General features: G+C 42.9%; 1 protein-coding gene across 2 annotated transcripts; it reads left to right on the forward strand.

The window, feature by feature from the left end:
* The first annotated feature begins 23,804 nt into the window (after positions 1-23,804).
* LOC140725178 (uncharacterized) lies at positions 23,805-26,733 on the forward strand. Of its 2 annotated transcripts, none has more exons than XM_073040279.1 (2): positions 23,805-24,162; positions 24,728-26,733. In XM_073040279.1, exon 2 carries the CDS (start codon positions 24,790-24,792, stop codon positions 26,128-26,130), a length of 1,341 nt encoding a protein of 446 aa, XP_072896380.1. In that variant the 5' UTR covers positions 23,805-24,162; positions 24,728-24,789; the 3' UTR covers positions 26,131-26,733. The 2 variants fall into 2 exon arrangements, with proteins under 2 accessions (XP_072896380.1, XP_072896381.1); XM_073040280.1 differs by lacking the exon at positions 23,805-24,162 and adding an exon at positions 24,194-24,677.
* The last annotated feature ends 728 nt before the right edge of the window (positions 26,734-27,461 follow it).

A 27,461-nucleotide genomic window follows, 5' to 3' on the forward strand; every position in this document is an offset into this window, starting at 1 on the left:
TACTTTAGCTTCCGGTTTAGCCATCTCAAAATGCTAATGTTGCCACTTGGACCCAGCATTTTTGATTTCTCACTGTTCAATAGACACAGAATTCAACGATTAAATAATTAATGTGTGGGAGTGTTCTAGCTTCAAGCTCTGGCAGGGAACATTGGGTACTGAGAATGCATGCAGAAAATGCTGAATTTGCTTGTTATGTGATTTGTTTTATAATTAATTTCAATAGCTGGAAAAAAAATACGTTGAGCAGTCATCTGTCTGCCTGGTGAGAGTACAAATCCCAGCAGCCTTGTGTGTGAATGGAATTATAATTCACAGTTGGCACACAAGTGTTGCTGACAAAGCTGGCATTTATTGCTACTCTCGGAGGGCATCTTAGAAGTTAGAGGTGTAGATCTTTAGTATACACATCCATGGTTTCTTACGGTAATCTAAGGCATAGTTAAGGTTTAACTGGTTGACCTGGAGACCAGAGCCAGACCTAAATCAGACTCATTGGTGGCACAAATGGCACAGCTAGTGGTACTGTAGCCATGCAGCTTCAGCCCCGACCTCGGGCGCCACCTGGGTGGAGTGGAGTTTGCATGGCTTCTCTGTTACCATGTAGATCTCCCCCAGGTGTTTTGGTTCCCTCCCACATCCCAAGTACACACATATTGCTGGGCTAATTGGCCACAGGGTGTAGCTGAGTGGTAGAATTGGAATGGGGAGGGAATAAAATGAGGGGATTGGTATATCTGTGTGGTTAATGGTTTGTTTAGACTCAAGGGGCAGAAGACCCTGTTTTTATGCTGTATACCTCCAAGAGGTGATCTGGAAAGGAAAGGAGGCTTCCCTATCTTGAAAGGTATTTATGGCAAATCTGCAACTTCTATCTAAACTAAATTTTTAATTATAATTTTGTTTTAAGTTAAATTCAAAGTCTGTGGCTGGGTTGAATTCCCATGCATTGTATTATTAATTCAGAAACTCAACAACACATTATGTGCCCACATGGAACTGAAATGACGCGAATGGCTTTCTGTAGGCGAGGATTATCCCAAATCAATTTCTTGCCTCAATCCCAGTGCAATTCAGTCCGAAGTGATTTCACAGCCCCCTGTAGAATTCTAATGAATAAAGCCTACAGACTTTCATATCTTCATGCGTCATTTTTTATGGGACTTGTGGCAGTTTCATATTTTTATAGTGGACACCACAGCTCAGACAACAATAAAATGGCAGTGATGAAGCAATTTTTACTCTATAGTGTATCAGATGGGTGTATAGAATCCTATTGCTGAATTTTGAAGAAGAGCACATGATCTCTCTGGCCAATACCTAGTCTTCTTCTTAGTATGTTATTGTTTGTACCTTGTAGGTGATAAAACAGCCATATTACACGCAGGATGTTTCTATAGGTTACAATATCTGGGCAATTAGTCGCTGGCTGAAGAATTAAGATTGTTCTTCATTTAGCTCACAGGATCTTGCAAAACTTTGGACTAAAATCTTCTCTAAAAGATAGATGTCACCTTCAGCATTGGACTGCTTATTCAGATTTTTAAAGTAACCAGAATACTTCAGTCAAAAGCTTCAGAATACCTCAAGCTCTCTTGGAACTTAGCAAAAGGAAAGGACAGAGAGGAAATTCAAGTGGGGGGGGAGGTTCATCTGAAATATGCTACCTAACCCCTTTGTGTTCTTGTACATTGTCCCCAAATATGCAGAATGCTAAGTAATGTGTCAAAGTGATATCCTGGCTGATGAGAACTGCACAGTGGTAGAGTGACAGAGCAGTTAGCACCATTGCCTCCTGGTTACAATGACCTAGCTTCAATCCTGACTTCCAATGCTGCCTGTGTGGAGATTACACATTTTCCCCCAAACCATGTATGTTTTCCCTTGAATCCTTTGGTTCATCCTAAATCTTCCCCCTTCCTTCTCAGTCCTGTAAAAGGGTATTGGCCTGAAACATGAACTGCTTATTCTTTTCCATAGATCTCTTGTTGAGTTCCTCCAAGGTTTTGTGTGTGTTGTCATGGGCATATTGGTTGGCTACTGGTGTTTGTTGAATGGCAGGAGAATCAGGAAGAAGATGATAGACATGTGAGGAAGAATAATTTGCAGGGGAAATGGGGAATTGGGAATATCCTATGAGCTGGCATAGAACTGATGGGCCGAATATTGTCCTGGAAGTAAACACGAGAATAAAAGAATATAAATCAAGTATGAAATGTAACATTTGTTGCCAAATTCTTCTATGTTCTTATTTTTCCTAAGGCACCATTCTCCTTCAGATCTTTCAACCTTCTTGGATCTCTGCTCAGATCAGGACTCCCGAGCACCTCTGATTTCCTTTGTCTCTCTCTCATGCTTTAACTAACTAGGTGCTAAGCTCTCAAGTTCCCTACCTAAGTCACACCACCTCTTCACATCTCGGTCCTTATTTGCTGATGAGGATTGAATTCCTTAATCAAAATCAGAATCAGGCTTATTATCACTGACTTATTTCATGAAGTGTGTTGCTTTGTGGCAGCACTGCAGTGTAATACATTAAACATTGCTGTAAGTTACAATATGAAATATATAACGAGAAATACACAAATAGGTAGCAAAAGAGTGAGGTGGTGTTCATGGGTGCATGGACCATTCAAGAATCTGATGGCTGGCTTGTTCTTTGAGAATAACTTAAGCAGATTGAGTCTGTGTTCCCTGGAGTTTAGCAATATGAGTGGTGATTTATCAAAATATACAAAAGACTTATTTATTTATTTATTGAACTACGGTATGGGATAGACTTTCTGGTCCTTTGAATTGTGCTGTCTAGTAACCCCCGATTTAATCCTAACCTACGAGGGGTGATTGATAAGTTCATGGCCTAAGGTAGAAGGAGTCAATTTTAGAAAACCTAGCACATTTATTTTTCCTACATTTACACACTTAGTCCAGTGGTCATGGAGCATACAGATCCCTTCTTTGTAGAAGTCGGTGTCTTGGACCTCCAGAAAGGTCCACAGCATGGGGTGATTGATAAGTTCATGGCTTAAGGTAGAAGGAGTTGTTACTAACTTCAAACTTCCTGCATTTTCACTCAAAGCGTTGAACTGCATGTGCTTGTAACGAGAGCTGTATAACTCATCTCCTTCTACCTTAGGCCACGAACTTATCAATCACCCATCTGTGGACCACCTGGAGGTCCAAGACGCTCTCGTTACATGCACGTGCAGTTCAACTCTTTTGAGTGACAATGCAGAAAGTTTGAAGTTAATAACATATCTCCTTCTACCTTGTGCCACAAACTTATCGATCACCCCTGCTGTGGACACTTTCTGGAGGTCCAAGATCCGTATGCTCCACAACCGCTGGACTAAGTGTGTAAATGTAGGAGGGGACTATGTTGAAAAATAAATGTGCTAGGTTTTCTAAAATTGACCCCTTCTACCTTAGGGCACAAATTTATCAATCACCCCTCGTACTTACAATGACCAATTAAACTACCAACCAGTATGTCTTTGGACTGTGGGAGGAAATCAGAGCACCCGGATGAAACCCACATGGCCACAGGGAGAACATTCAAACTCCCTACTAGACAGCAGCAGGTCTTGAAGATAGATACAAAGCTGATGTGTACCCTGACTTGTGTGTCTCTAGAACCAGGGGGTCATAGCCATCCAGGATAGAGTTGAGCAGAAATTTATTCAATCCACGCACAGTGAATCTACTTCTTATGTTATATTTTTGCCACTCTTCCTAACCATATGTTGTTTTTTGTGCTAATTGCCCTGAGACATTTAACAACATTATGAATACACTATAAATGCAAGTGAATGCTGTTGAGGAACAGAATGGTGTCTGATCCTTGGCCATTTCACAGAGTGGATAGCATCTGTTGTTTCTAGTAGACGATCAGTCTGTACCCTGACATTTCTGATCAAGCCCTGGTTTGATCCCTCGTCACACAGCAGGAGGAACAGGCTGATAACCCAATAGACTGAGATCACCTAAAGGCAGTTGTACTTTGCAACTCAATGGCTGCTCCATCTTCTATTGATGAGTCACTTTAGTCTCAGTACAGTGTGGATTTCTGTAGCTGGAACAGAGGGAATTGTCTTCTTAACCTGATGCAGATAGTTGTATTGAGGTACTAGTTCAAAGGACAGCGTAGAGAAGCTGGAACCATTCTCCTAAGTGTAGAGAATGGTCTCATTGGATAGCTTTTCCTCGGGCACAAAAGGCCAAAGGCTTGCTGCTTTGTTTTTACTTGCAGCAATGTAATTAACAGTTGTAAATAAAAATATATATAAAAAGGCTGTTGCAAATAGACAAAAAAAGAAAAAATGCATGAGCCACTCAACAGGTCAGACAGCATCAGTGGGAGAAGCAGAGAGTAGAGTTAACATTTCAAGTTGGAGGCTTTGTCAGTTCTGCTAGTCTTTGATGACATATGAAATCTTCTAAAACTCCTAATGAAAGATCGCCATTGTCATGCCCGCTTTATAATTACATCAATGTGTTGGGCCCAGGATTGTTGACACCCAGAAACTTCAAAATGCTCACCTTTTCCACCAGGTGCACTGTTTCATGACTGCTGATCACAATGCTCAGTTCCTTCAACGCCTGCCTAATGTTGGCCAGGCGTGGAATGTACACCTCTACCAGGATGACGGCAGGAAACTCCCTTGCCAGATAAATTCCATCATCAAGGACTCCCCTCATCTAGGCCATGCTCTCTTTTCACCGCTGCCATCAGGTTCAGGAGCTTCAGGACCTACACCACCAGGTTCAGGAACAGTTATTACAGTCAGCCATCAGGGCTTTGAACGGGAGGGGATAACTTCACTCAATTTCACTTGCCCCATCACTGAACTGTTCCCATAAACTATGGGCTCGCGGTCAAGGGCTCTTCATCTCATGTTCTCGATGTTTATTGCTGATTTATTTGTTATTATTTTTATTTTTTCTCAGCTCAAGCTGGTAAAACTTGAGCTACGGGCATAGCCAAGCACACTCATTTCTCAATTGCTAAGAACTTTTAGCCTATTCAGGTGCTGTTTAGTATTGTATCTTTCTGTGGATTTGCATACATTTAGGAATCATTATATCTATTAAGTAAGTTGTTCTTGCTTGGTTATCATGTAATATTGTATACACATGGTTACTATGGATTTTCTTGTCTGTAATAATGGATCGATTATAATATAATTTGTAGGCTCAGACTCTAAAACTGGATCAGGCTTATATTTATAGTAAGGTATGGTGTCTTTTATGAGGTTACATCTTAAAGCAGGATTTTGATGAATGATATTTGCCATTTGATAGTTCCTGTGTAAGTAATCAGATTGAGTTAAACTGCTGCAGGATCCTGTAACGTGTTGGATTGTTTCTGGTTTCTCTTGGTATTTACTGCAATTATCGTTTTGAATTAGTTGGTTGTTTATTTTTTAAATTTTTTTTATTCTTTTTAATGCATTTCTACAATTGCTGTGACAAAAACCCAACTACAAAATAAAGGTTAATACAGTGCAAGATAAACATACAATAATATGGTTCAAAATAATGATGGAAAAGCACCCAAAATAAAGTCATGTAAAGTTAGTATCCTCCCCCACCCCACAGAGAAAAAAAAAGCTCCAGACCAACCACTGCAAGATGTAGGAAATATAAATCGGAGCATTCAAACCCCCAAAACTGTAAGTGAAAATAAGAACAAAAGATAATAATGCCGACTACCAAAGAAAGGAAAAAAAAGCTGAAAGAAAGGGACTAAAAAAAAAGACTTAATATAAAGAGGAGTTATGAAAATATTCAAGAAAAAGTCCCCACACCTTATGAAACTTTATGTCCGAATTGAGAAGTGAGTAGTGAATTTTTTCAAGATCTAAACAGGACATAATATCATTAAGCCATTGAGCATGCGTGGGTGGGGCAACATCTAAGAAGAATTAAACATCTAGCCAAAAGAGAAGCAAAAGATAGTGTTCAACATTTAGTTGGACTCAGATGTATATCTGCCTCACCCAAGGTACCAAAAAGAGCAATCCGAGGGTTAGGTTCTAAGTGGCAATTAAGAATATGGGATAGGGTTAGGAAAACTTCTCTCCAAAATTTCTCTAGACTAGGACAGGCCCAGTACATATGAATAAGAGAAGCCTCACCACTTTTACACTTATCGCAAACAGGACCAATGTTAAGGTAAAATCAGGACAATTTAGATTTGGACATGTGAGCCCTATGTACAATCTTAAACTGTAAAAAGCAATGGCGAGCACAAGGAGAGGTTGAATTAACTGACTTGAGAATTGAGTCCCAAACCGCGTCAGATAAAGAAACATTTAAGTCATGCTCCCAAGCCATTCTAATTTTATCAAAGAGGGCACTAATTTATCATGAATAAAAGATATTAAACCTTTACTCAGTGGATTAATAGAAAGAAACAGGCCCTCAACATTTTTCTCAGGCATCTCAGGAAAGTTGGGTAGTAAAGGATTAATGAAATGTCTAATTTGAAGGTACCTAAAGAAATGTGCATTAGGTAGATTGAACTTAGCAGATAGTTGTTGAAAAGTTGTGAAATGATTATCAATGAAAAGATCTTCAAAATGAATTAGTTGTTTTTTTATTATTTTTTTTGGATAATTTTCTGTGTTAACCATCTGATCCTGTATTGACTCAAGGTTTTCATGCTGGTTTCCATGGCATGAAGCAACTGTGAGTATGAGACTCCCCCAGGATAGGACGCCAGTTAACCCCCAGCATTTTGCCGGTACCCATTTTCAGCTGGGTGGACTGGAACAGTGTGTGGTTCAGTGCCTTGTTCAAGGACACAACACGCTGCCTCGGCTGGGGTTCAAACTCACGACCTTTAGATTGCTAGTCCAACACCTTAACCACTTGGCCACGCGCCACACTATTGCCTCAAGGAACCCCTTTGTTTCTGGGAAGAGTTCTCCAACTCTGAGCCAGGTGTTCGACACTTCCTAGTCTGCTCAGATCATGGGGATGTCTCCCATGGAGGGTCATCCTCTTCCATTAGTTAACCTTTTCTTCTGTAGTGATAATTTCTTCATTTTTCTGGGTTGTGTTTTCATTTAAGTTTAGTGGTGTGTACTTAACAGAATTGCATATGCTTGTATGGAGTGCTGAATCCTGTTGTTGTTGATGGAAGTATATCCTTAGAAGTTTTATCTGACTGTTGCATAAATTTTTTATACCTGTTATTCCTCTTGTGCCAACCATCTGGCAGGAGTGTTCAAAGACATTTTCAATCTCTCATTCCTACAGATAGAAGTTCCCACCTGCTTCAGAAGGGCAAGAATTATACCAGTGCTCAGAAGAGCAGAGTGAGCTGCCTTAATGACTACCGTCAAGTAGCACTCATATCTATGGTGACGAAGTGTTTTGAGAGTTGGATATGACTAGAATTAATTCCTGTCTCAGCAAGGACCTGGTCTCACTGCAGTTTGCCTATTGCTACAATAGGTCTACAGCGGATGTGATCTCATTGGCTCTTCTCCTGGCCTTGGATCATCTGGACAATACAAGTACCAATGTCAGGATGCTGCTTATTGATGCTCAGTGTTTAACACAATCATTCCTACAGTTTGATTTGAAAAGCACCAGAACTTGGGCCTTGGAATCTCCTTCTGCAACTAGATCCTTGACTTCCTAACTGGAAGACCATAATTTGTGTGGATCAGAAGTAACATCTTGCTGACAATCATCACAGGGATGTGTGCTTAGCCCACTGCTCTTCTCTCTCTATACCCATGGCTTTGTGTCTAAGCATAGTTCAAATGCCATCTATAAATTTGCGGATGATATGACCATTGTTGGCAGAATTTCAGAAGGTGACAAAATGGTGTAGAGAAGTGAGATATACCAGCTTGTTGAGTGGTTTCACTGCAACAACCTTGCATTCAACGTCAGTAAGACCAAAAAAGTGATTGTGGACTTCAGAAAGGGTAAGACGAGGGAACACACACCAATCCTCAGAGAGCGATCAGAAGTGGAAAGAGAGAGCAATTTCAAGTTCCTGGGTGTCAATATCTCTGAGGATCTAACCTGAACCCAGCATATTGATGCCACTACAAAGAAGGCATAACAGCAGCTATATTTCATTAGGAGTTTGAGGAGATTCGGTTTGTCACAAAACACTCAAAAACTTCTACAGACGTACTGTGGTCAGCATTCTGACTGCCTGCATCACCATCTTGCCTTCATCAGTCAAGACGCTGAGTTTAGAAGTTACGCTGCTGTTGTATGAGACATTGATGAGTGTTGCGTACGGTCTTGGTCACCCTGTTCTGAGGAAGGTATTACTAAAGTAGCAAGATTGCAGAAAAGATTTACCAGGCCGTTCCCTGGACTTGGGGCGCAAGTTACAAAGAGAGGTTGCATAGAAGAAGGCTTCATTCCCTGGAATGAAGGAAATTGAGGAGTGAGATCATGAGGGACATAGACAAGGCAAAAGCACATGGTCTTTTCCCCTCAGAGGGGGTGCTGAAACAAGAGGGTATAGGTTTAATATCAGAGGTGAGAGACTTAAAAGACACTTCAGGGCAGCTTCTTCATGAAAAAGGTGACATGGGTTTGCAATGAACTACCAGAAACAGTAGCTCATTTAAAACCTTCAAAACTCATCCAGATATGTACATATTTAAAGTGGAGATTGATAGGTTATTGGTTAGTAAGGATGTCAATGGTTGTGGAGAGAAGGCAGGGGTATGGGGTTGAGAGGGATTTAAGTATTTATTGAGATACATTACAGAATAGGCCCTCTGGCCCTTCGAGCTGTGTCACCCAGCAATTCCCTGATTTAACCCTAGCCTAATCATGAGACAATTTATAATGACCAGTATGTCTTTGGACTTTGGGAGGAAACTGGAGCAGCTGGAGGAAATCCACGCAGTCATGGGGAGAACATACAAACTCCTTAGAGGCAGCAGTGGGAATTGAACCTGGGTCATCGGCACTGTGAAGTGTTGTGCTAACCCCTATGCTACAATGATGAGTCAGTCATGATTGAATGGCAGAGTAGACTCAATGGGCAGAATGGTCTAGTTCTGCTCCCATGTTTTATGGATAGGAGAGGTTTAGAGGGCTTCAGGGCGGGGTGGGCATATGGGACTAGCTCACTGCTCAGCATGGACAAGTTGGGTTGAAGGGTCTTTTCCCTGCTGTATGACTCTATGCCTCTATGACTCTTATAGTACTCCAGAGAAATGGCACCTCCTGTCTTGTTGTGATTAACCATTGGACAATAAAAAAAACCTAAAATCAAGAGATTCTGCAAGTCAGAAATAAATTGCTGACAATGGATCAAGAAGCAAATGAGGAAGGAGAAACAAAGTTAACTCCTTTGTAGTTCCTACAACGGGTCTTCCCTAAAGCGTACTTAGCTGGAGCTACCGTCACAGTTATCGGCACGATTTACTCCAGTGGGACTGAATTGAACACCAAAGGGTCATCAATTGAGCCACTGGGCAGGGCACCAAAGAGAGGCTATGCTCCACCATAAAACTCTGCTTGTCAAAGGCATGCACTGTTGCCATAATTGACGGCCTGCTCTCATTTATGCAAGCTAATTCACTGCAGTGTTACTGGTGCTGAGATGAATACAAAGCCAATAGATTGATTTAATATCCTGTGTGCTCTATGTCTGACTTGCCTAGGGTGCCGATTGATTCATGGGGAAGTTTAATCTGTAATTGAATATATAATTTTTCCTGATAAAGAGGTGTCAGAGCAGCTATACATGTAAAGCCCTGCCTAATCAATGCTGTTGTTACAAAACGTAGAATATTATTTCATTTAAACAGAACTTTGGGGCAGAAAATGAAAGTATATGACAGGGGAGCAGAAGGAGCTCAGTCAGCCTCTCAAACCTGTATCACCATTCAAAGTGATCAGAGCTGATGTGTCTCAGGCTCATTCCTTCAGTGCTGGCTCCACACGTCCTGCAATTCTCAGATGTTTCAAAGATGTATCTGCTTCCTCTTTAAAGAGCTCCAGTATCTAGTCTCCACAACCAGCCAGAGAAGGGAATTTCAGAAATGAATGAAAAGCTTACTTGCAGCACCATCATGGCACCAGCTAAGCAGTATCCACAGGAAACAATATTATATGTAAACTATTATACATATTATAATATGTATAATTATATTAGATGGATTCTCTCCAGGATGACACTGGAAAGTGGTGACTCTGCGTTCAGTTGGTTAAATGATCAAATATTCCCGTTCAGTACAACCGCAGCTGAGATCCACAGTCACACCATGGTTGCTTCAGTAGGCAACATTGTTTTAAGACGCTTAAAAATCTTATCGATCCTCAAAATCACCGGACCCCAGACTGCAGACTTGGGATAGAAGTGCAGTTTCCATTTAAGAAAAAGGAAATATGGAAGGCGTGCTGGGGCGTGAATGAGCTTGAAATGCAAGGCCATGGACTCCTACTCCCCGCTATCCTGCTGGTGAATGTACTGTCTCTGGAAGATCTCAGAGCAAGATTGCAGTTCCAGAGGGACAGCTGTATACTTCGTGTCACAGAAACATGGCTCACCCCAGATGCAGCGCTGCAGAACAGCGGAGTCTCTTAAAGATAGAGTGTGCTTCACGATTGCGCACGATAGTGTTGCCCACCTGACCTGCAACATCTAACAGTCATGTGACATCCATTTCAAAGTTCAAAGTAAATGTATTATCACTATGTCTATGGTAACAAAGATAAGACTAATGACCCTCTCATTACCTCTACGACTCTTAACAGCCCTCATGTGATTCTATACCGTTAAACAAATCACAGAGTTTATAAGCCAGAAAACTACTCAACATGGATCAGAACTGAAGAAGCCTCTCGGATGAGTGGCAAAACGTCTTCTAGACAACACAGCAAGTTCAGTTGCCTTGATTTACACTACTTGTTATTATCAAGATGTAGACCCTGAGATTCGTTTTCCAGAGGGCCTTCACGGTAAATACGATAAACACAATCGAATCAATGAAAGACCACACCCAAAAGGATGGACAAACAACCAGTGTGCAAAGGACAATAAACAGGAAATACAAAAAAGAATAAAAAGAAATACTGATAGTAATAACAATAATAATAATAATAATAATTCAAGGCTTAAGAAAATATGCTAAACAGAGCTCAACAGTAAACATAAGACAAAGGCAATAAATACTTTTGTTATACCCATATTAACATATTCTTTTGGCATACTATCTTGGTCTGAAACCAATCTAGAAAATTTATAAAGAAAAATAAGAACTGAAATGACAAATTAACATTACCTAGGACAGAGAAGAGAATTGGAATCTGAGTCAGATTTAATATCACTGGCATAAGTTGTGAAACTGTCTTTGTGGCAGCAGTAGAATGCAATACATAATAATAGAAAAATTGTGAATTACAGCAAGAATATATATACATATATATATAATAGTTAAATAAGTAGTGCAAAAATAGAAATAAGTGTAGTGAGGGTCGTGCCCTCTTCACCATCTTATAATATCTGTAATGCCACTTTCAGCAAACTATACACTTACATTTCTAGGTCTCCCTGTTCCACAACACTACCATTCACTAAGTAAGTCCTACCCTAGTTTGATCTCTCAAAATGCAATACCTCACATTTATCTGGATTGAAATGAGGGTAGTGAGATCAGTTTTTTTGTATGCTAGGGAATTTTGAGATCTAGAAGGAAGCTGCGTTGGGTCTCTTAAGGAATGGTAAGGTGGATAGATCCCCAGGGCCTGATGGGATCAATCCCAGGTTGTTGAGAATGGCAAGAGAGGAGATTGCTGGTGTTTTGATAAAGATCGTTGTATCCTCTCTAGCCACAGGTGAGATGCTGGAGAACTGGAGAGTAGCCAATGTTTTTTCTTTGTTTAAGAAGGGAAATAGAAATAATCCAGGAAATCAGTGAAAGGTAAGCTATTGGAAAGAATTCTTAGGGATTCCCTAAGATTCTTAGAGAACTCATAGGGATAGACATGGGCTCACTTGGAACAGGTACCATGACTTTCTGCAGAATAGGTCACATCTTACAAGTAGGAGAAGATCTGCAGATGCTAAAAATCTAAAGCAACACACACAGAATGTTGGAGGAGTTCATCAGGCCCGGTAGCATCTGTGGAAAAGATGGTAGCATCAGTCGACATTTCGGGCTGAGACTGTTTGTCAGGACAAACTTACAAGCTTGATTTGAGTTTTCTGAGAAGGTGACCAAAGTAGCTGAAATGGGTAGGATAGTGGATGTTATCTGTATGGTGTTTAGTAAGTGGTAAGGTTCCTTATGGTAGGGTGATCAGGAAGATTAAGATGCATGGGATTCACAGAGACTTGGTAGTTTGAATTCAGAATTGGCTTGTCCATAGAAGATAAAGTGTTTTGGTGGTCAGGTATTATGATGGCTGGAGAACTGTGTCCAGTGATATTTCCCAGATATCAGTTCTGGGACCAGTGCTGTTTGTGATACTTATAAATGATTTGGATGAAGATGAAAGCTTGATTGCTAAGTTTGTAGATAACACAAAAATTGGAGTTGTAGAGAGAGACGAAGGTCATCAAAGGATAAAGCATGATAGAGATCAATTACAATTATAGGCAGGGAAATGGTAGAGGGAGTTTTATGTAAGTAAGTGTGAGGTGTTGCACTTTGGGAGGTAAAAGGAAGTTTATAGTTAATGAACATAGACCATTACAACACAGTCCAGGCCATTCAGCCAATGTTTTTTTTTACATTTTAACCTACTCTGAGGTCATTCTAACCTTTCTCTTTCATATAACATTTCATTTTTCTATCATCCATGTGCTTATCTAAGAGTTTCTGAAAATGCTATAATGAATCTGCCTCTAGCACCACCCATGGCAGGGCATTCCATGTACCCATCACTCACTCTTTAAAGAACATATCTCTGACATCCACCTATGCTACCCTCCAATCACTTTAAAATTATGCCCCCTTGTATGAGCCATATTGCCCTGGGAAAATGGTCTCTGGTAATCCACTCAATCTCTGCCTGTTATCATCTTGTACACCTCCATCCAGACTCTTAACAGTGCTGATGTACAAAGAAATTTTGGTGTCCAAGTCCATAGCTTCCTGAAAGTGGCAACACAAATGGATAGAGTGGTATGCTTGCTTTCATCATAAGGGGCATAGATGATAAGACTCAGGAAGTCATGACACAGCTGCATAAAACTTTGGTTATGTTTGCTGTTGTATGCAGTCCTGGTTGTCACATTTACAGGAAGGATGTGGAGCTTCAGAGATGGCACAGAAGAGTTTGACCAGGATGTGGTCTGGATTAGGTTATATTTGCTATAAGGATAGGAGAAATGGCCTGGATTATTTTTTTTCTGGAATGTTGCAGGCTGAGGGGAGATCTAATAAAATTTTATAAAGGACGTGGACAGGGTGAATGGCCAAAATCATTATCCTAGGGTCAAAATGTTGAATACTAGAGGGCACAGCTTTAAGGTGAGAGGCAGAAGTTTTAAAAGGGATATGTGGGGCAAGTTTTTTTTAACACCAAACATTGTAGGAGCCAGGAACTCACTGCCTGGGTAGTGGTAGAAGAAGAAGATATGATAGTGGTCTACAAGAGGCTTTTGGTTAGGCACATGAATACACAGAGTATGGAGGAGTATAGATCAGATGCAGGCAGAAGGGATTTGATTTGGCATCATGCTCGGCACAGACACTGTGGGCTGAAGACTCTGTTTCTGCACTGTACCAATCTAGGTTCTAAATCCTGTGATTGTGAAACTTACTGTAACCCCATGCAATTTCTTCACCCTAATCTATTACTTTCTGCTGCTGAAATATAGGGAATAGAGTTTCAGGCTGCCTCTTGGACAAACCATGCAATGCCATAAAACAAATTACTTTTCACATGGGAGTATTAGGAGTATAAACAGACAGTGAGTCAGAGGAGATTGACCAAAGATGTAGTTATAAAAACATTGGTTGGTTGCTTTGAATGGGGAGTTTCTGCGCACTACAGTGGGCATTGTTCTATGTGCTGGGTGGTTTAAAATAGAGCCACAGTAAACAGCTTCAGTCACAGCACATTAGCTTTTGCAATAAATGTACCTTGCTATTAAATGAGAAGGAATGACTGTGAGCACACCAGGGAGCAATTGTTGTGGCAGTTTGCTTTGACCATCAACAGAGGTACAATAAAAGTGGAATCACAATATACACTGTGGTATAAATAATCATGTTTAATGAACACACCTCAGGCTGCAGGGTAAACGGTGATATCCAGTGTACATTAAAATGCAAACACTCTCCTGCAAAGTAAAGCTCTGACTTTTAGTCCCCTGGTACTGCTCTAGGAAGAGGAGGGGAGTCCCCCTCAATGCTCCCTCAGTCTGGGCCGTACTTTCCAAATATCTGTCAGCCTACAATGCATGTCTGATCCAGGTGTGACAGGATGAATGGGATTTTAGCCCGCATTCATTTTTACTGGAAAATGCCAATAGTTTGAAGAAGTTGTCTGGGTGACCAAAGCAACAAATGTCTGTCTGATATGAAATCCAGCAGCTGGCCAAAATTATTGAACCGTCTGGAAATCAGGATGTGTGAGGCAGCAATGCCAGTTTCATCTGATAATCTCACACCTGTAATTCACCTGAATAATACCAATTACAAATACTTTATCGTCACCAAACAATTGATACTAGAGCGTCCAATCATCACAGTGATATCTGTTTCTGCGCTTAGCGCTCCCTGAAGTACAAATCGAAGTAAACATAATAAAAATTTAAATTATAAATCATAATTAGAAAATAGAAAAGGGAAAGTAAGGTAGTGCAAGTCAGGTCCAGATATTTGGAAGGTACGGCCCAGATTCGGGTCAGGATCTGTTCAGCAGTCTTATCACAGTTGGAAAGAAGCTGTTCCCAAATCTGGCCGTACGTATCTTCATGCTCCTGAACCTTCTCCCGGAGAGAAGTGGGACAAAAAGTGTGTTGGCTGTGTGGGACTTATCCTTGATTATCCTGGCAGCACTGCTCCGACAACGTATGGTGCAAAGTAAGTCCAAGGATGGAAGATTGGTTTGTGTGATGTGCCGGGCTAGGTTCACGATCTTCTGCAGCTTCTTCCGGTCTTGGACAGGACAACTTCCATATCAGGTTGTGATACACCCTAGAAGAATGCTTTCTACGGTGCACCTATAAAAATTAGTGAGGGTTTTGGGGGACAGGCCAAATTTCTTCAGCTTTCTCAGGAAGTAAAGGTGCTTGTGGGCCTTCTTGGCAGTGGACTGTGCTTGGTTAGACCAAGTCAGGTCATTTGTGATATTCACCCCGAGGAACTTAAAGCTTTTGACCTGTTCCACCTGCGCACCACCGATGTAGATGAAATGAGTTATACAGCTCTTGTTACATACACATGCAGTTCAACTCTTTGAGTGATTATGCAGAAAGTTTGAAGTTAATAACTCATCTCCTTCTACCTTAGGCCACAAACTTATCAATCACCCCATACTGTTGACCACTTCTGGAGGTCCAAGATGCCAACTTCTACAAAGAACGGATCTGTATGCTCCATGACCACTGGACTAAGTGCGTACATGTAGGAGGGGACTATGTTGAAAAATAAGTGAGCTAGGTTTTCTAAAATTGACTCCTTCTACCTTAGGCCATGAACTTATCAATCACGTATGCCTCTTCTCATGTTATATACCTTAATTATCTTCTCATCTTCCTTCACTCCAAAGAGGAAAGCTCTAGCTCACTCAACCTTTCAATTTTTAATTCATTTATGGTCAGGTCAATATTTCTATCACATCCCGCAATGCTCTGGGCAATGTGGTACTGAACTGCTGCAGTTTCTCTGGTGCAGCTGCTGTCTGGCAGGACATTCTAAGCTTTAGAGTTACCGAAGGATCAATGAGATATTTTCAAGTCAGGTTTGTGAACAAAAATGGCTCAGCAATTTCCCACCGTGTTGGCCACATATACTGCATCAGCTCTGGAGTGCAGAGTACAGCTGCAGTTTTGTAATGTCCCTCAGCCTTTGATCTCTCCATTTCTTGATGTCGTGTAAAGAGAATCAAAATGGCTGAACAATAACTTCTGTAATGGGGGAATTTCATTTGGAAGCCAAGTTTTGACTCAGGGTGTATGCAAGTGTTTAAGTCCTGTCTTTAGCATGCGTATGTTAGGAAGATTATATAGTTTAATACATGGCTAAGGAGTTGATGTAGGAAAGAGGACATAAGATTTTTGGATCATTGGGCTCTCTTGCAGAGAAGGTGGAACCTGAACAGACAGGATGGTCCGCACCTGAGCTGGAGGGGGGACTAATATCCTAACTGGAAGGTTTGGTAGGGTTTAAACTGGAGTTGCAGGGGGATGGGAACCAGAGTGCCTGAACAGTTAGTGGAGAGGTGTGCAGGCAGATGTCGGTAAGGCTTTAGATAAGTCAGGAATCAAAAGGTTGAGCAGGGTGCGACTAATGTCCTGAGCTGTGTATATTTCAATGCAAGAAGTATCGTAGGAAAGGTGGATGATCTCAGGGCATGGATCAACACCTGGAATTATGAAGTTGTAGCCATTAATGAGACTTGGTTGCAGGAGGGGTAGGACTGACAGCCTAGTATTCTGGGGTTCCGTTGTATTTGACATGACAGAGCGGGAGGGATTAAAGGAGGATGGGTGGCTTTATTAGTCAGGGCAAATATTATGGCAGAGTTCCATTTGGACAGACTGGAGAACTCAACTAGTAAGGCATTATGGGTAGAAATGAGAAATAAGAATAATATGACCACGTTAATGGGGCTATATAACAGACCACCCAAAGGGCCTAGGGACTTAGAGGAGCAAGTTTGTAAAGAGATTGCAGACTGGTGCAAGAAACATAAGGTTGTTAAAGTAGGTGATTTTAACTGTCCACATGGTCTCCCATTCTATAAAAGGACGAGATGGGATAGAGTCTGTCAAATGTGTTCAGGAAGGTTTCCTGAATCAGTACATAGAAGTTCCAAACGACAGAGTGTGCAATGCTCGATCTGCTATAGGGGAATGAGACAGGGCGGGTGACAGAAGTTTGTGTAGGGGAACACTTAGCACCCAGTGACCACATTGCCATTAGTTTCAAAGTAAATATGCAAAATGATAGGTCAGGCCCGCAGCTTGAGATTCTAAACTGGAGAAAGGCAATTCTGATGGTATCAGAAATGATCTGGTAAGTGTCGATTGAAACTGGCAAGGATGTACTTGGAAAGTGGGAGGCCTTCAAATATGAAATTCTGAGAGTACAAAGTCTGTATGTGCCTGTCAGAATAAAAGGTAAAGATAACAGGTGCAGGGAACCTTGGTTTTCAAGAGATATTGAGACCCTGGTTAAGAGAAAAAAGGAGGTGCATAGCAGGTAAAGGCAAGTAGGAACAAATGAGGTGCTGATGCAGTACAAGAAATGCATGAGAATACTTAAGAAAGAAATCAGGAGGGCTAAAACAAGGCATGAAGTTGCTCTAGCAGACAAAGTGAAGGAGAATCTTAAGGGATTCTACAGATATGTTAAGAGCAAATGGATTGTAAGGGACAAAATTAGTCCTCTGAAGGAACAGAATGGTAATCCATGTGTGGAGCCAAAAGAGATGGGGGAGATCTTAAATAAATTCTTTGCATCTGTATTTAGTCAGGAGAGTCTATAGAAGTGAGGCAAAGTGGCATAACTTTATGGACCTTGTACACATTACAGAGGAGGAAGTGTTTGCTTGCCTGAGGCAAGTCAGGGTGGACTTGAGGGATCGGATCTATAAGTGTTTGGATAGATATGGACTGATTAAGGACAGTCAGCATGGCTTTGTGTGTGGTAGGTCATATCTAACCAATCTTATAGAGTTTTGAGGAAGTTACCAGGCAGTGGATGTTGCCTTTATGGACTTTAGTAAGGCATGTGATGAGGTCCCGCATGGGAGGTTGGTCAAGAAGGTTCAGTCACTCAGCATTTAGGATGGGGTAGATATTGGCTGTGTGGGAGAAGCCAGAGAGTGGTAGTAGAGGGTTGCCTCTCTGACTGGAGGCCTGTGACCAGTGGAGTGCTGCGGTGATCAGTGCTGTTTGTTGTTTGTTAATGATCTGGATGATAATGTGGTTAACTGGGTCAGCAAATTTGTGGATGACACCAAGCTTGGGGGTGTAGTGGACAGTGAGGAAGGCTATAATGACTTGTAGAGGGATCTACATCAGCTGGAAAAATGGGCTAAGAAATGCCAGATGGAACTTAATGCATACAAGTGCGAGATTTGCTCTTCGGTAGGACTAAGCAGGGTAGGTCTTACACAGTGAACAGTCGGGTACTGAGGAGTGTGACTGAACAAAGAGATCTGGGAATACAGGTCCAAAGTTTGTTGAAAATGATTCACAGATAGGCAGGGCCATAAAGAAAGCTTTTAGCAGATTGGCCTTCATAAATCAAAGTATTGAGTACAGGAGATGGGATGTTATGTCAAAGTTGTATCAGACATTAGTGAGGTCTAATTTGGAGTATGGTGTGTAGTTTTGGTCACCTACCTACAGGAAAGACGTAAACAAGGTTGAAAGATTGCAGAGAAAATTTACATGGATGTTGCTGGTTCTGAAGGTCCAGAGTTATAAGGAAAGATTGAATAGGTTAGGACTGTATTCTTTAGAATGTAGAAGATTGAGAGAAGATTTGATAGAGGTATACAAAATTATGAGCAGTATAGATAGGGTAAAAGCAAGCAGGCTTTTTCCACTGAGATTGTGTGGGACTACAAGCAGAGGCTGTGGGTTAAGAGTGAAAGGTGAGGAGTTTAAGGGAAACATGAAGGGAAACTTCTTCACTCAGAGGGTCATGAGAGTGCGGAATGAGCTTCCAGCACAAGTCTTGCTTGTGAGCTCAACGTTTAAGAGGAGTTTGTATAGGTAGGGATATGGAGGTCTATGGTCCCAGTGCAGGTCAATTAATTGGAGGAGGCAGGTAAATGGTTCTGCATGGACTAGATGGGCTGAAGGGTCTGTTTCTGTGGTGTACTTTTCTATGACTCTATGACATACCAGGCTCCACTATCTGTACGATAAGGGTTTTCTTGAAACCTCCTCCTTCACTTGACTGGTTGATCAGCCACTACCATTCAGGATGGATTGAGCAAGACTGATGCACTTTGTTAATACTGAGATTGCTTAAATCCTTTGTGCATTGCTTTTACTTATCGGCACTCCTTATGTCCTCCTGCATAAACTCTGTAAGACTGGCACAGGACTTGTAGTTAAGCTTGCCGCTGTTCCTGGCTTATAGTCCTGCATTCTTCATTGAATCGGTATTGGTCTTTGACTTGGTGGGTTTGGTCTGAAATCGGCATTGGACTGAATGGCCTCTTTTGATGTTGTTGAAGATAGGGATATATGGATCTGTTGTGGGACTTCAAGGCCAATTTGGAAGAGCTGGGAAATCCCTGGAACTGCTGTCCATGCAGGTACCGTTGAGGAAACCTTGGCACAGTCTGCCATCCATTTCATAGACTTCACACTCGATAGACACAAGTTATTAATGATGGAAAACAATTCATGCTCAAGGTAGACTAAGGGAATGATAGTCAGCAGACTGATTTTCCCCGGTGAATTTAAACTGTTTTTTGTATGTTTGAAGCCACTTTCATGCAGACATGTCAGAAAATTTTCTTCATTGTGCTTAGACCTCTACCCCTTTTATAGATAGCGAGGTCAAGGGATATGGGGAGAGGGCAGGAACGAGGTACTGATTGTGTATGATCAGCCATGATCACAGTGAATGGCGGTGCTGGCTAGAAGGGCCGAATGGCCTACTCCTGCACCTACTGTCTATTGTCTATTGTCTATAAAGAGCGATTGAACAAACTTGAATTGTTTTCTCTGAAGCATCCGAGACTGAGGGAGACCTCAGAGTTGTGAGAGGCAGAGGAAGGGCAGATAGTCAGTGTCATTTCATCTTCTTTCAATCTTTCAATCTTCTATGTTCTAAAGAATACAATCCTAATCTAGTTAATCTTTCCTTATAATTCAGGATCTCTAGACTGGGCAAAATCCTTGTAAATTTTCCCTGTACTCTTTCAACCTCATTTACATCTTTCCTGTAGGTAAGTGACCTAAAAACTGCACACAATACTCCAAATTAGGCCTCACCTACAGCATGCAGGTACAGCAGGCAGTGAAGAAAGCTAATGGCATGCTGGCCTTTATAACAAGAGGAATTGAGTATAGGAGTAAAGAGGTCCTTCTGCAGTTGTACAGGGCCCTGGTGAGACCACACTTGGAGTATTGTGTGCAGTTTTGGTCTCCAAATTTGAGGAAGGACATTCTTGCTATTGAGGGAGTGCAGCGTAGGTTCACAAGGTTAATTCCCGGAATGGCGGGACTGTCATATGTTGAAAGATTATTGGAATGACTGGCCTTGTATACACTGGAATTTAGAAGGATGAGAGGGGATCTGATTGAAACATATAAGATTATTAAGGGATTGGACATGCTGAAGGCAGGAAGCATGTTCCCGCTGATGGGGGAGTCCAGAACTAGAGGCCACAGTTCAGGAATAAGGGGTAGGCCATTTAGATCAGAGATGCGGAAAAACTTTTTCACCCAGAGAGTGGTGTATATGTGGAATGCTCTGCCCCAGAAGACAGTGGAGGCCAAGTCTCTGGATGCATTCAAGAGAGAGTTAGATAGAGCTCTTATAGATAGCGGAGTCATGGGATATGGGGAGAGGGCAGGAACGGGGTACTGATTGTGAATGATCAGCTATGATCACAGTGAATGGCGGTGCTGGCTAGAAGGGCTGAATGGCCTACTCCTGCACCTACTGTCTATTGTCTATTGTCTCCAGGCAATTTGGTAGCGTAGCAGTTAGTGTAATGCTATTGCAGCATCAGCAGTCTGGGTTCAGTTCCTGCATTGTCTGTAAGGAGTTGCTATATTCTTCCCATGATCTCGTGAGGTCGCTCCAGGTGCTCCAGTTTCCTACCACATTACAAAGGTGTATGGGTTGGGGTTAGTAAGTTGTGGGCCTGCTATGCTGGCAACAGAAGTATGGTGTGGGTTGTCCCCAGCACATCTTTGGGCTGTGTTGACCATTGTTGCAAACAATGCATTTCACAGTATGTTTCAATGTACATGTGCTAATAAAGCTAACCTTTACTCCTCTGTAAGATCAATTTGTAGAAGGTAGAACATCATGGTGGCATCTCCTGGTTTCCTGCATGTGCTGCACACAGTTCAAGGTGTGTACAATCAAACCAAGTCGACAAAGAAAGCATCAAGTTGCTGTTACACAGGGACCGATGTCACCAGTATATATGGGAGGTGTGTGAGACCGTGCAGTGTTATTTCTTAAGCAGTATAGTGTGTGCTGCAGTGCTGTCATCATGAACTGTAATTACGACATACAGAAAAGCTGGATGAACTCAGCAGGTCGGGCAGCATCCGTTGAAAGAAGCACTGGAAACGTTGACTGCTTCTTTCAACGGATGCTGCCCGACCTGCTGAGTTCATCCAGCTTTTTTGTACGTCTTGATTTGACCACAGCATCTGCAGTGTACTTTGTATGAACTGTAATTACATATTCTCTTAACTGAATGCCCTTAGATGATCCAGTTTCCAGGCTCCTAAACTTTCAGGCGGCTGAACTGAGAAACCTACTGTGACTTTAATACCTATTTTGGGATTTGGGTATGCGATATGAACAGATAGGTATGCCCCTACTGTACACACTGCGATCCCAACTTTATGTATAGGACAAGCTTTAGTGTGTTTAGTTATTTCTCCTGATTTAGTGCAAAGGAACATTTGTTGGAATGGTAAATGTACTGTGACCAAAGCCATTTAATGAGGCTCTTTATTTGTACAGCTCAGCACAAAAGCAGGCCATTCAGCCCAAACATCCTTTGCTTTAAAAACCCAGCTCTCTTACTAGATGTCTTCCTGATACTTCTTTTGATTTGTACTCGATTATTTTCCTACTTTCCACTCCCACTTGCATCAGGGAGGAGGTGACATAGCATCCACAGCAGGACCACCAGGCGCAAAAACAGTTACTTCCTCAAGCAGTAAGGCTGATGAACACCTTCTGTATCTTTCGGTTTTTTTAATGCTGCAGATATACGGAGTAGCAATTATTTCATTCTCCTTACACTTCTGTGCAGGAAATGACATTAAACAATCTTAAATCTTGAATCTTGAACAGTGCTAAATAATACTATTAATTTTGTTGCATTCCATTCATTCGCTTGCCACTCCATTTGAAATTTTATTTTAATGCTTTAGATATCAGATACATTTTGCTGGCAATTACATACTCCTTGAAGTATAGTCATAGCTGTAATGCAGGAAACAAGGCACCCAATTGCGCTTACCAAGGTCCCACAAACAGTAACGATGAAATTACCAGGCAATGATTGAGGCATAAATGCTGGCCACAACACTAGGAACAATTTCCCTGCTCTTTTAAAATAGTTAATGGAGACTTTTATATTCACTTGAGAAACTCTTGTCTAATCCTTCATGCGAAAGATCAGGCTATGTGAACAAAATGGTACAATTTTTAAAAGGAGAGCAGTATCAGAGGGAGATTTAGATGACTTTAAAGAACATTATCACAAGATTAGTGTTCGTGTTCTGTCTGGTTGTTATGAGGTTTTGGCAATGGTGGGGAGCCCCCAGTATGTGACAGTCATCACTTTGTAGATGTTCAAGGCATAAATTCCATGGAAATGGCCTTAACAGCAGCATACTACAAACATAACAAACGTCAACTTAGATTAACACTCATTATACATACCTTATGCAGAAAACTAAATAAAAAGAAAAATATAATGACATTAGTGCAAGTTGGAGGAAATGTAGTCTGAGGTAGAATTAATGTTTTTCAGGTCGGTTCAAGAACTTGATGGCAGTGAGGATGAAGCTATTGTTGAACTTGGAGGTATGGGTCTTCAAGCTCCTTTACCTCCTACCAGATGGCAGCAACGAGAAGGAATGGCTTGAATCCTGCAATCCCTTAATGCCTTCCTGAGACATCACTTCTTGTCAATGTTTTCAATGTTGGGGGAGCTGTACGCATGAAGGAATTGGCAGTGTCTAATAATGATAGTATGCATCAGTGGTGCAAAACTGAATGTTCAAGGTAGTTGAGTACAATTATCCGTAGGCTCAGCTAAACCTTGATAAAATCCTTTTGGGTCTCAGCTGGAATATTGTGTTCTTGTCGGGACACCACACTTTGGGAAGGACATGAATTCGTTAGAAAAGGTGGAGCTGAGATTGAACGGGCCTTCAGCCACCTTGAGAATCTGGAGAACTGATCTCCCCATAGTAGGGAAGTTTGATAAAGTTCTTCAAGCCCTGATTGATGATTGAGGTGATAAGGAGAAATTCTTCCTGTTGGTGTAAGACTCAGAAATCAGAAGTCAGATTTAGGGTGATGTGCTAAAGTATGAGAGATGACCAAAGGGAATTTTATTGACCCAATGGGTTTCTTTCGGTTGGAGTGTACTGTTGGGGTTAATTCGTGTCAGGGTTATTTAGTGTTGGGGTTAATTCGAGACTGCCATTACAGGTCAGGAGTGGCTCACGTAACACATAATGTTAGGAGGCCGGAATGCGAGGGAGGGGGGAGCGAAACTGGGGACCCCGCTACACCGATACTATTAGTGTCACGCGATTCAGTAAACAAAAGAAACAGGTAACTCGTGAGCATATGGCTGCGGGCCAATAAGATGGACACAAGTGCCCGATATTACCTAATATGTAGCGGGGGGTGTGCTGGGGGAAAAGGGGTATAAATAAGAGCAGATTGTAAGGGGAAAACAGAACGCCTTCTCCAGCGACTCCGTGGATTCGCTGTGCCAGTTACGAATTCTGCAATAAAGCCACGTTTTGCTATATTCCGGTGTTGGTTGTCTCTCTTCCTAAACGAACACAGGGCAGAATTTCAAGCCCAACATTTGGTGACCTCGACGTGGGGAGGGAGAGACAACACAGGCTGGCGGGTCCGACAGCAGACAACTTGCGGCCGCAAGCTCGACTAAGGTCAGGAAGTGCCTGTTATATCAAAGACTTCCACTAGATAGTTAAATCACTGAGTTAGATCTTGTCTGCTGACGGATCCTCACCAACCCCAAATTACCCTGGGAGAGATCATTCCCGGTGCAGAATCGTGACTGGTAAGTACTAACTCTTATCTGTTTTTAGGAAGATCCTCCGCCCGTGGAAAAGTCTTCTGAGTGAGGGTACCCGCCGCCCACGATGGGCATAAAAGTCTCAGGAGTGAGGAGAAAAGTGTCGCGGTACACCGTAGTACACAGGGATACTGACGGCGCCTACCTTAGACTGGTTGTTAAGAGGAGAAATCTCCCACGCGAAGGTCAGGTTTTGAAAGGCGACCGTCCCACATTTGATCCTCTCTGTGTACTAGGGAGCCATGGAGCACTTCAATTTCGAGTTACCGAAACTCAGACATTTGTGTGTTGAGTAACAGAGTATATGAGAGTTTTTAGAAATATGGTAAAATTGATAACTGTGCGAGTTCAATAAACTAACAGTGAGCAGCCGCAGGGGTCGGACACCATCAAGGTAGGAGTGGAAGTGTTCCTCCGAGGCCCAGGGAAGCTCACCTGGAACGGAAAACGGTGGCATGGTCCATACCCTGTCACCGAGGTCTCCAACAGGGCATTAAAAGGTAAGAAGGGAGGGGGACAATAACTGGCACCATTTCTCGCACTGCTCCAGGACAAAGAAAGGAAGACCGATTGATCCCGATTCCGACATAGAGGAGGAGGAAGCCGAGGAAGATGACGCCATGGAAAACCCTGATATGGGTAGGAGTAATGCTCCTAGGTAAGGCGCCGATGGCCGAAGCGGGAAGGGGAGGAGATGCGTGCGGAGCGAATATCATCCTTAATGCGGACCCTCATACAGGTAGGACATTCCAGTTCGACCTGTGCGATGTGATCAACTGTTGGGGCGACAAGAAAGCCTGGACTGGGTATAATGTCTACATGTGTCCATTCACCTTGGGATACCCGAACCCATGGGTAAAGGAGTGTAGCGCATGGATAAATGTATGGTGGTGGACAGGCCCAGACCAGTCCTGGCTGGATAAGAGGCCAAACAATCGAGGGTCCTCCAAACCCTACTATGAGTTTAAGAGGAAGGTGAGCCTTTACAGGGGCTCTGTTTGGGGAAGAAAGCAGGGAGTGAACCCGTTAATCCTGACACTCAAGGAAGAAATACACAACCCTTTTAGTATGAAGGGATGGTCGTCACAGACCTGCTCCACTCGTCGCGGGTCAGAGGTCAGGGAGCATGGGGCGGGGGGCGTGCTCTATCTGATCATAAGGGCGGACGTGACAGGCCGAGACCCATGGGGAATTATCCGGATCAATCTGGGAACCCACACAGACCCAGGATTGGGTCCCACAGCCAGCCCTGTTCTGGTAAAGAGTTCGGACACGAATAAGATATCTCCCCGGGAGTATATTGCAATTGAGACAGGGTACGTGGAAGCAAACGCCTGGGTTGACCGAGTGGTCCAATACACCACCCAGGCAGCGATAGGGGACTGCTGGGTATGTGCTACGGGGAAACCCACACTCCTCATGAGTCCCAGCCCCTTCGAGGAAGGAAATGACACCTTCCGTTGCGCCCTCGAACTCATGTCACTAACCAACCCCTCTGCCGGGTGTAAGTCCTGGGAAACCTATTTCCCCATGACCCCGGCCAATGTGACCCCACCAGCGTTTAGGGTGGACCCGATCAGGAACATCACTTGCGTTACTAACCTGTCCCCGTCGGATCAGCCCTACAGAGTGGGCAACCTACCTGACAGTGCGTGTTCTACCTGGATCAGTCTTACTGGCACCGAAAACGCCACCATGCTGACTGTCAGCAGAGCGGACCTCTGGTGGTACTGTGGGAAACGGGTCCTATATAATTGGCTACCTGTAAACTGGGAGGGGACCTGCACCCTGATCACTCTAAATGTACCTCTTTTCATTGCGGCAAAGAATCCAGGGGACTACACCCTCAACCCAATCCCTGATGAAATCGGGAGGTGGTATAGGAACAAGAGGGCGCTCACTGAAAGGGGGGAAAGGAACCCCGATGGGATATGGATCGATGCTATCGGTTAGGCTAGAAACATCCCGGACGAATATAAACTGGCAGACGAGGTAGCTGCAGGCTTTGAGAGCTTTCCACTTTTTTCAGCCATATTCCCAATCACGACCAATAAAAATGTCAACCGGATCAACCTGATCCACTATAACGTTCAGAGGCTGGCTAATCTAACCAGGGACATCGCGGAAGCTGTCCACGAGCAGCTATCACAGACGTCCCTAATGACCCTGCAGAACAGAATTGCCATAGATATGATCTTAGCAGAGAAGGGCGGAGTGTGCGCCCTGTTTGGTGACATGTGCTGTATGACCATAGCGAACAATACAGGCCCGGACGGATCACTAACCAAGGGCTTGACTAAATTGCGATCCCTGGCCAATGAGCTAAAGCAACAATCAGGAGTCAATAACCCAGTGCTGAATTGGTTGAAACGTACGTTTGGGGAATGGGGGGTCCTACTTGGACAGTTGGCACTGGGACTGTCTATTTCAATTGCTATCTTTATCACGTGTGGTTGTTGTTGCGGGACTATAGATCGAGCCTTGACCGGAAAGGATGGAACTCCACCGGCGTACCAGGCACCCTTGTTCCCAGTGGAAGGGGAGGACACGGCCCTCCCGGAAAGCGGACGCACTATGGGAGGACACGGACTGAAATGGACCATGGCAAGGGGGGGATTGTGAATTTGTTCTTGAATAAGCTTTCTGAAATGTTGCATGCTTCTTGTAAAAATTGCGGATGTTTAGGGAACCCCTACCCATATTTTGTGACCCTAGGTCGGACAAATCAGGATAAGCAAATAGGGAGGACACGCCAAAGAGTGCCGGGGGACGCTCACCTCTCTGCCTGATCCCGGCAGCCGCGGAAAAGATTGTAAGGGATGTGGGGATGTGGCCTCTGGGAGGCCAAGGGAGGGAGTGTTGGGGTTAATTCGTGTCAGGGTTATTTAGTGTTGGGGTTAATTCGAGACTGCCATTACAGGTCAGGAGTGGCTCACGTAACACATAATGTTAGGAGGCCGGAATGCGAGGGAGGGGGGAGCGAAACTGGGGACCCCGCTACACCGATACTATTAGTGTCACGCGATTCAGTAAACAAAAGAAACAGGTAACTCGTGAGCATATGGCTGCGGGCCAATAAGATGGACACAAGTGCCCGATATTACCTAATATGTAGCGGGGGGTGTGCTGGGGGAAAAGGGGTATAAATAAGAGCAGATTGTAAGGGGAAAACAGAACGCCTTCTCCAGCGACTCCGTGGATTCGCTGTGCCAGTTACGAATTCTGCAATAAAGCCACGTTTTGCTATATTCCGGTGTTGGTTGTCTCTCTTCCTAAACGAACAC

Source organism: Hemitrygon akajei, chromosome 3 (genome assembly GCF_048418815.1).
Source record: "Hemitrygon akajei chromosome 3, sHemAka1.3, whole genome shotgun sequence".
NCBI lineage: Eukaryota > Metazoa > Chordata > Chondrichthyes > Myliobatiformes > Dasyatidae > Hemitrygon > Hemitrygon akajei.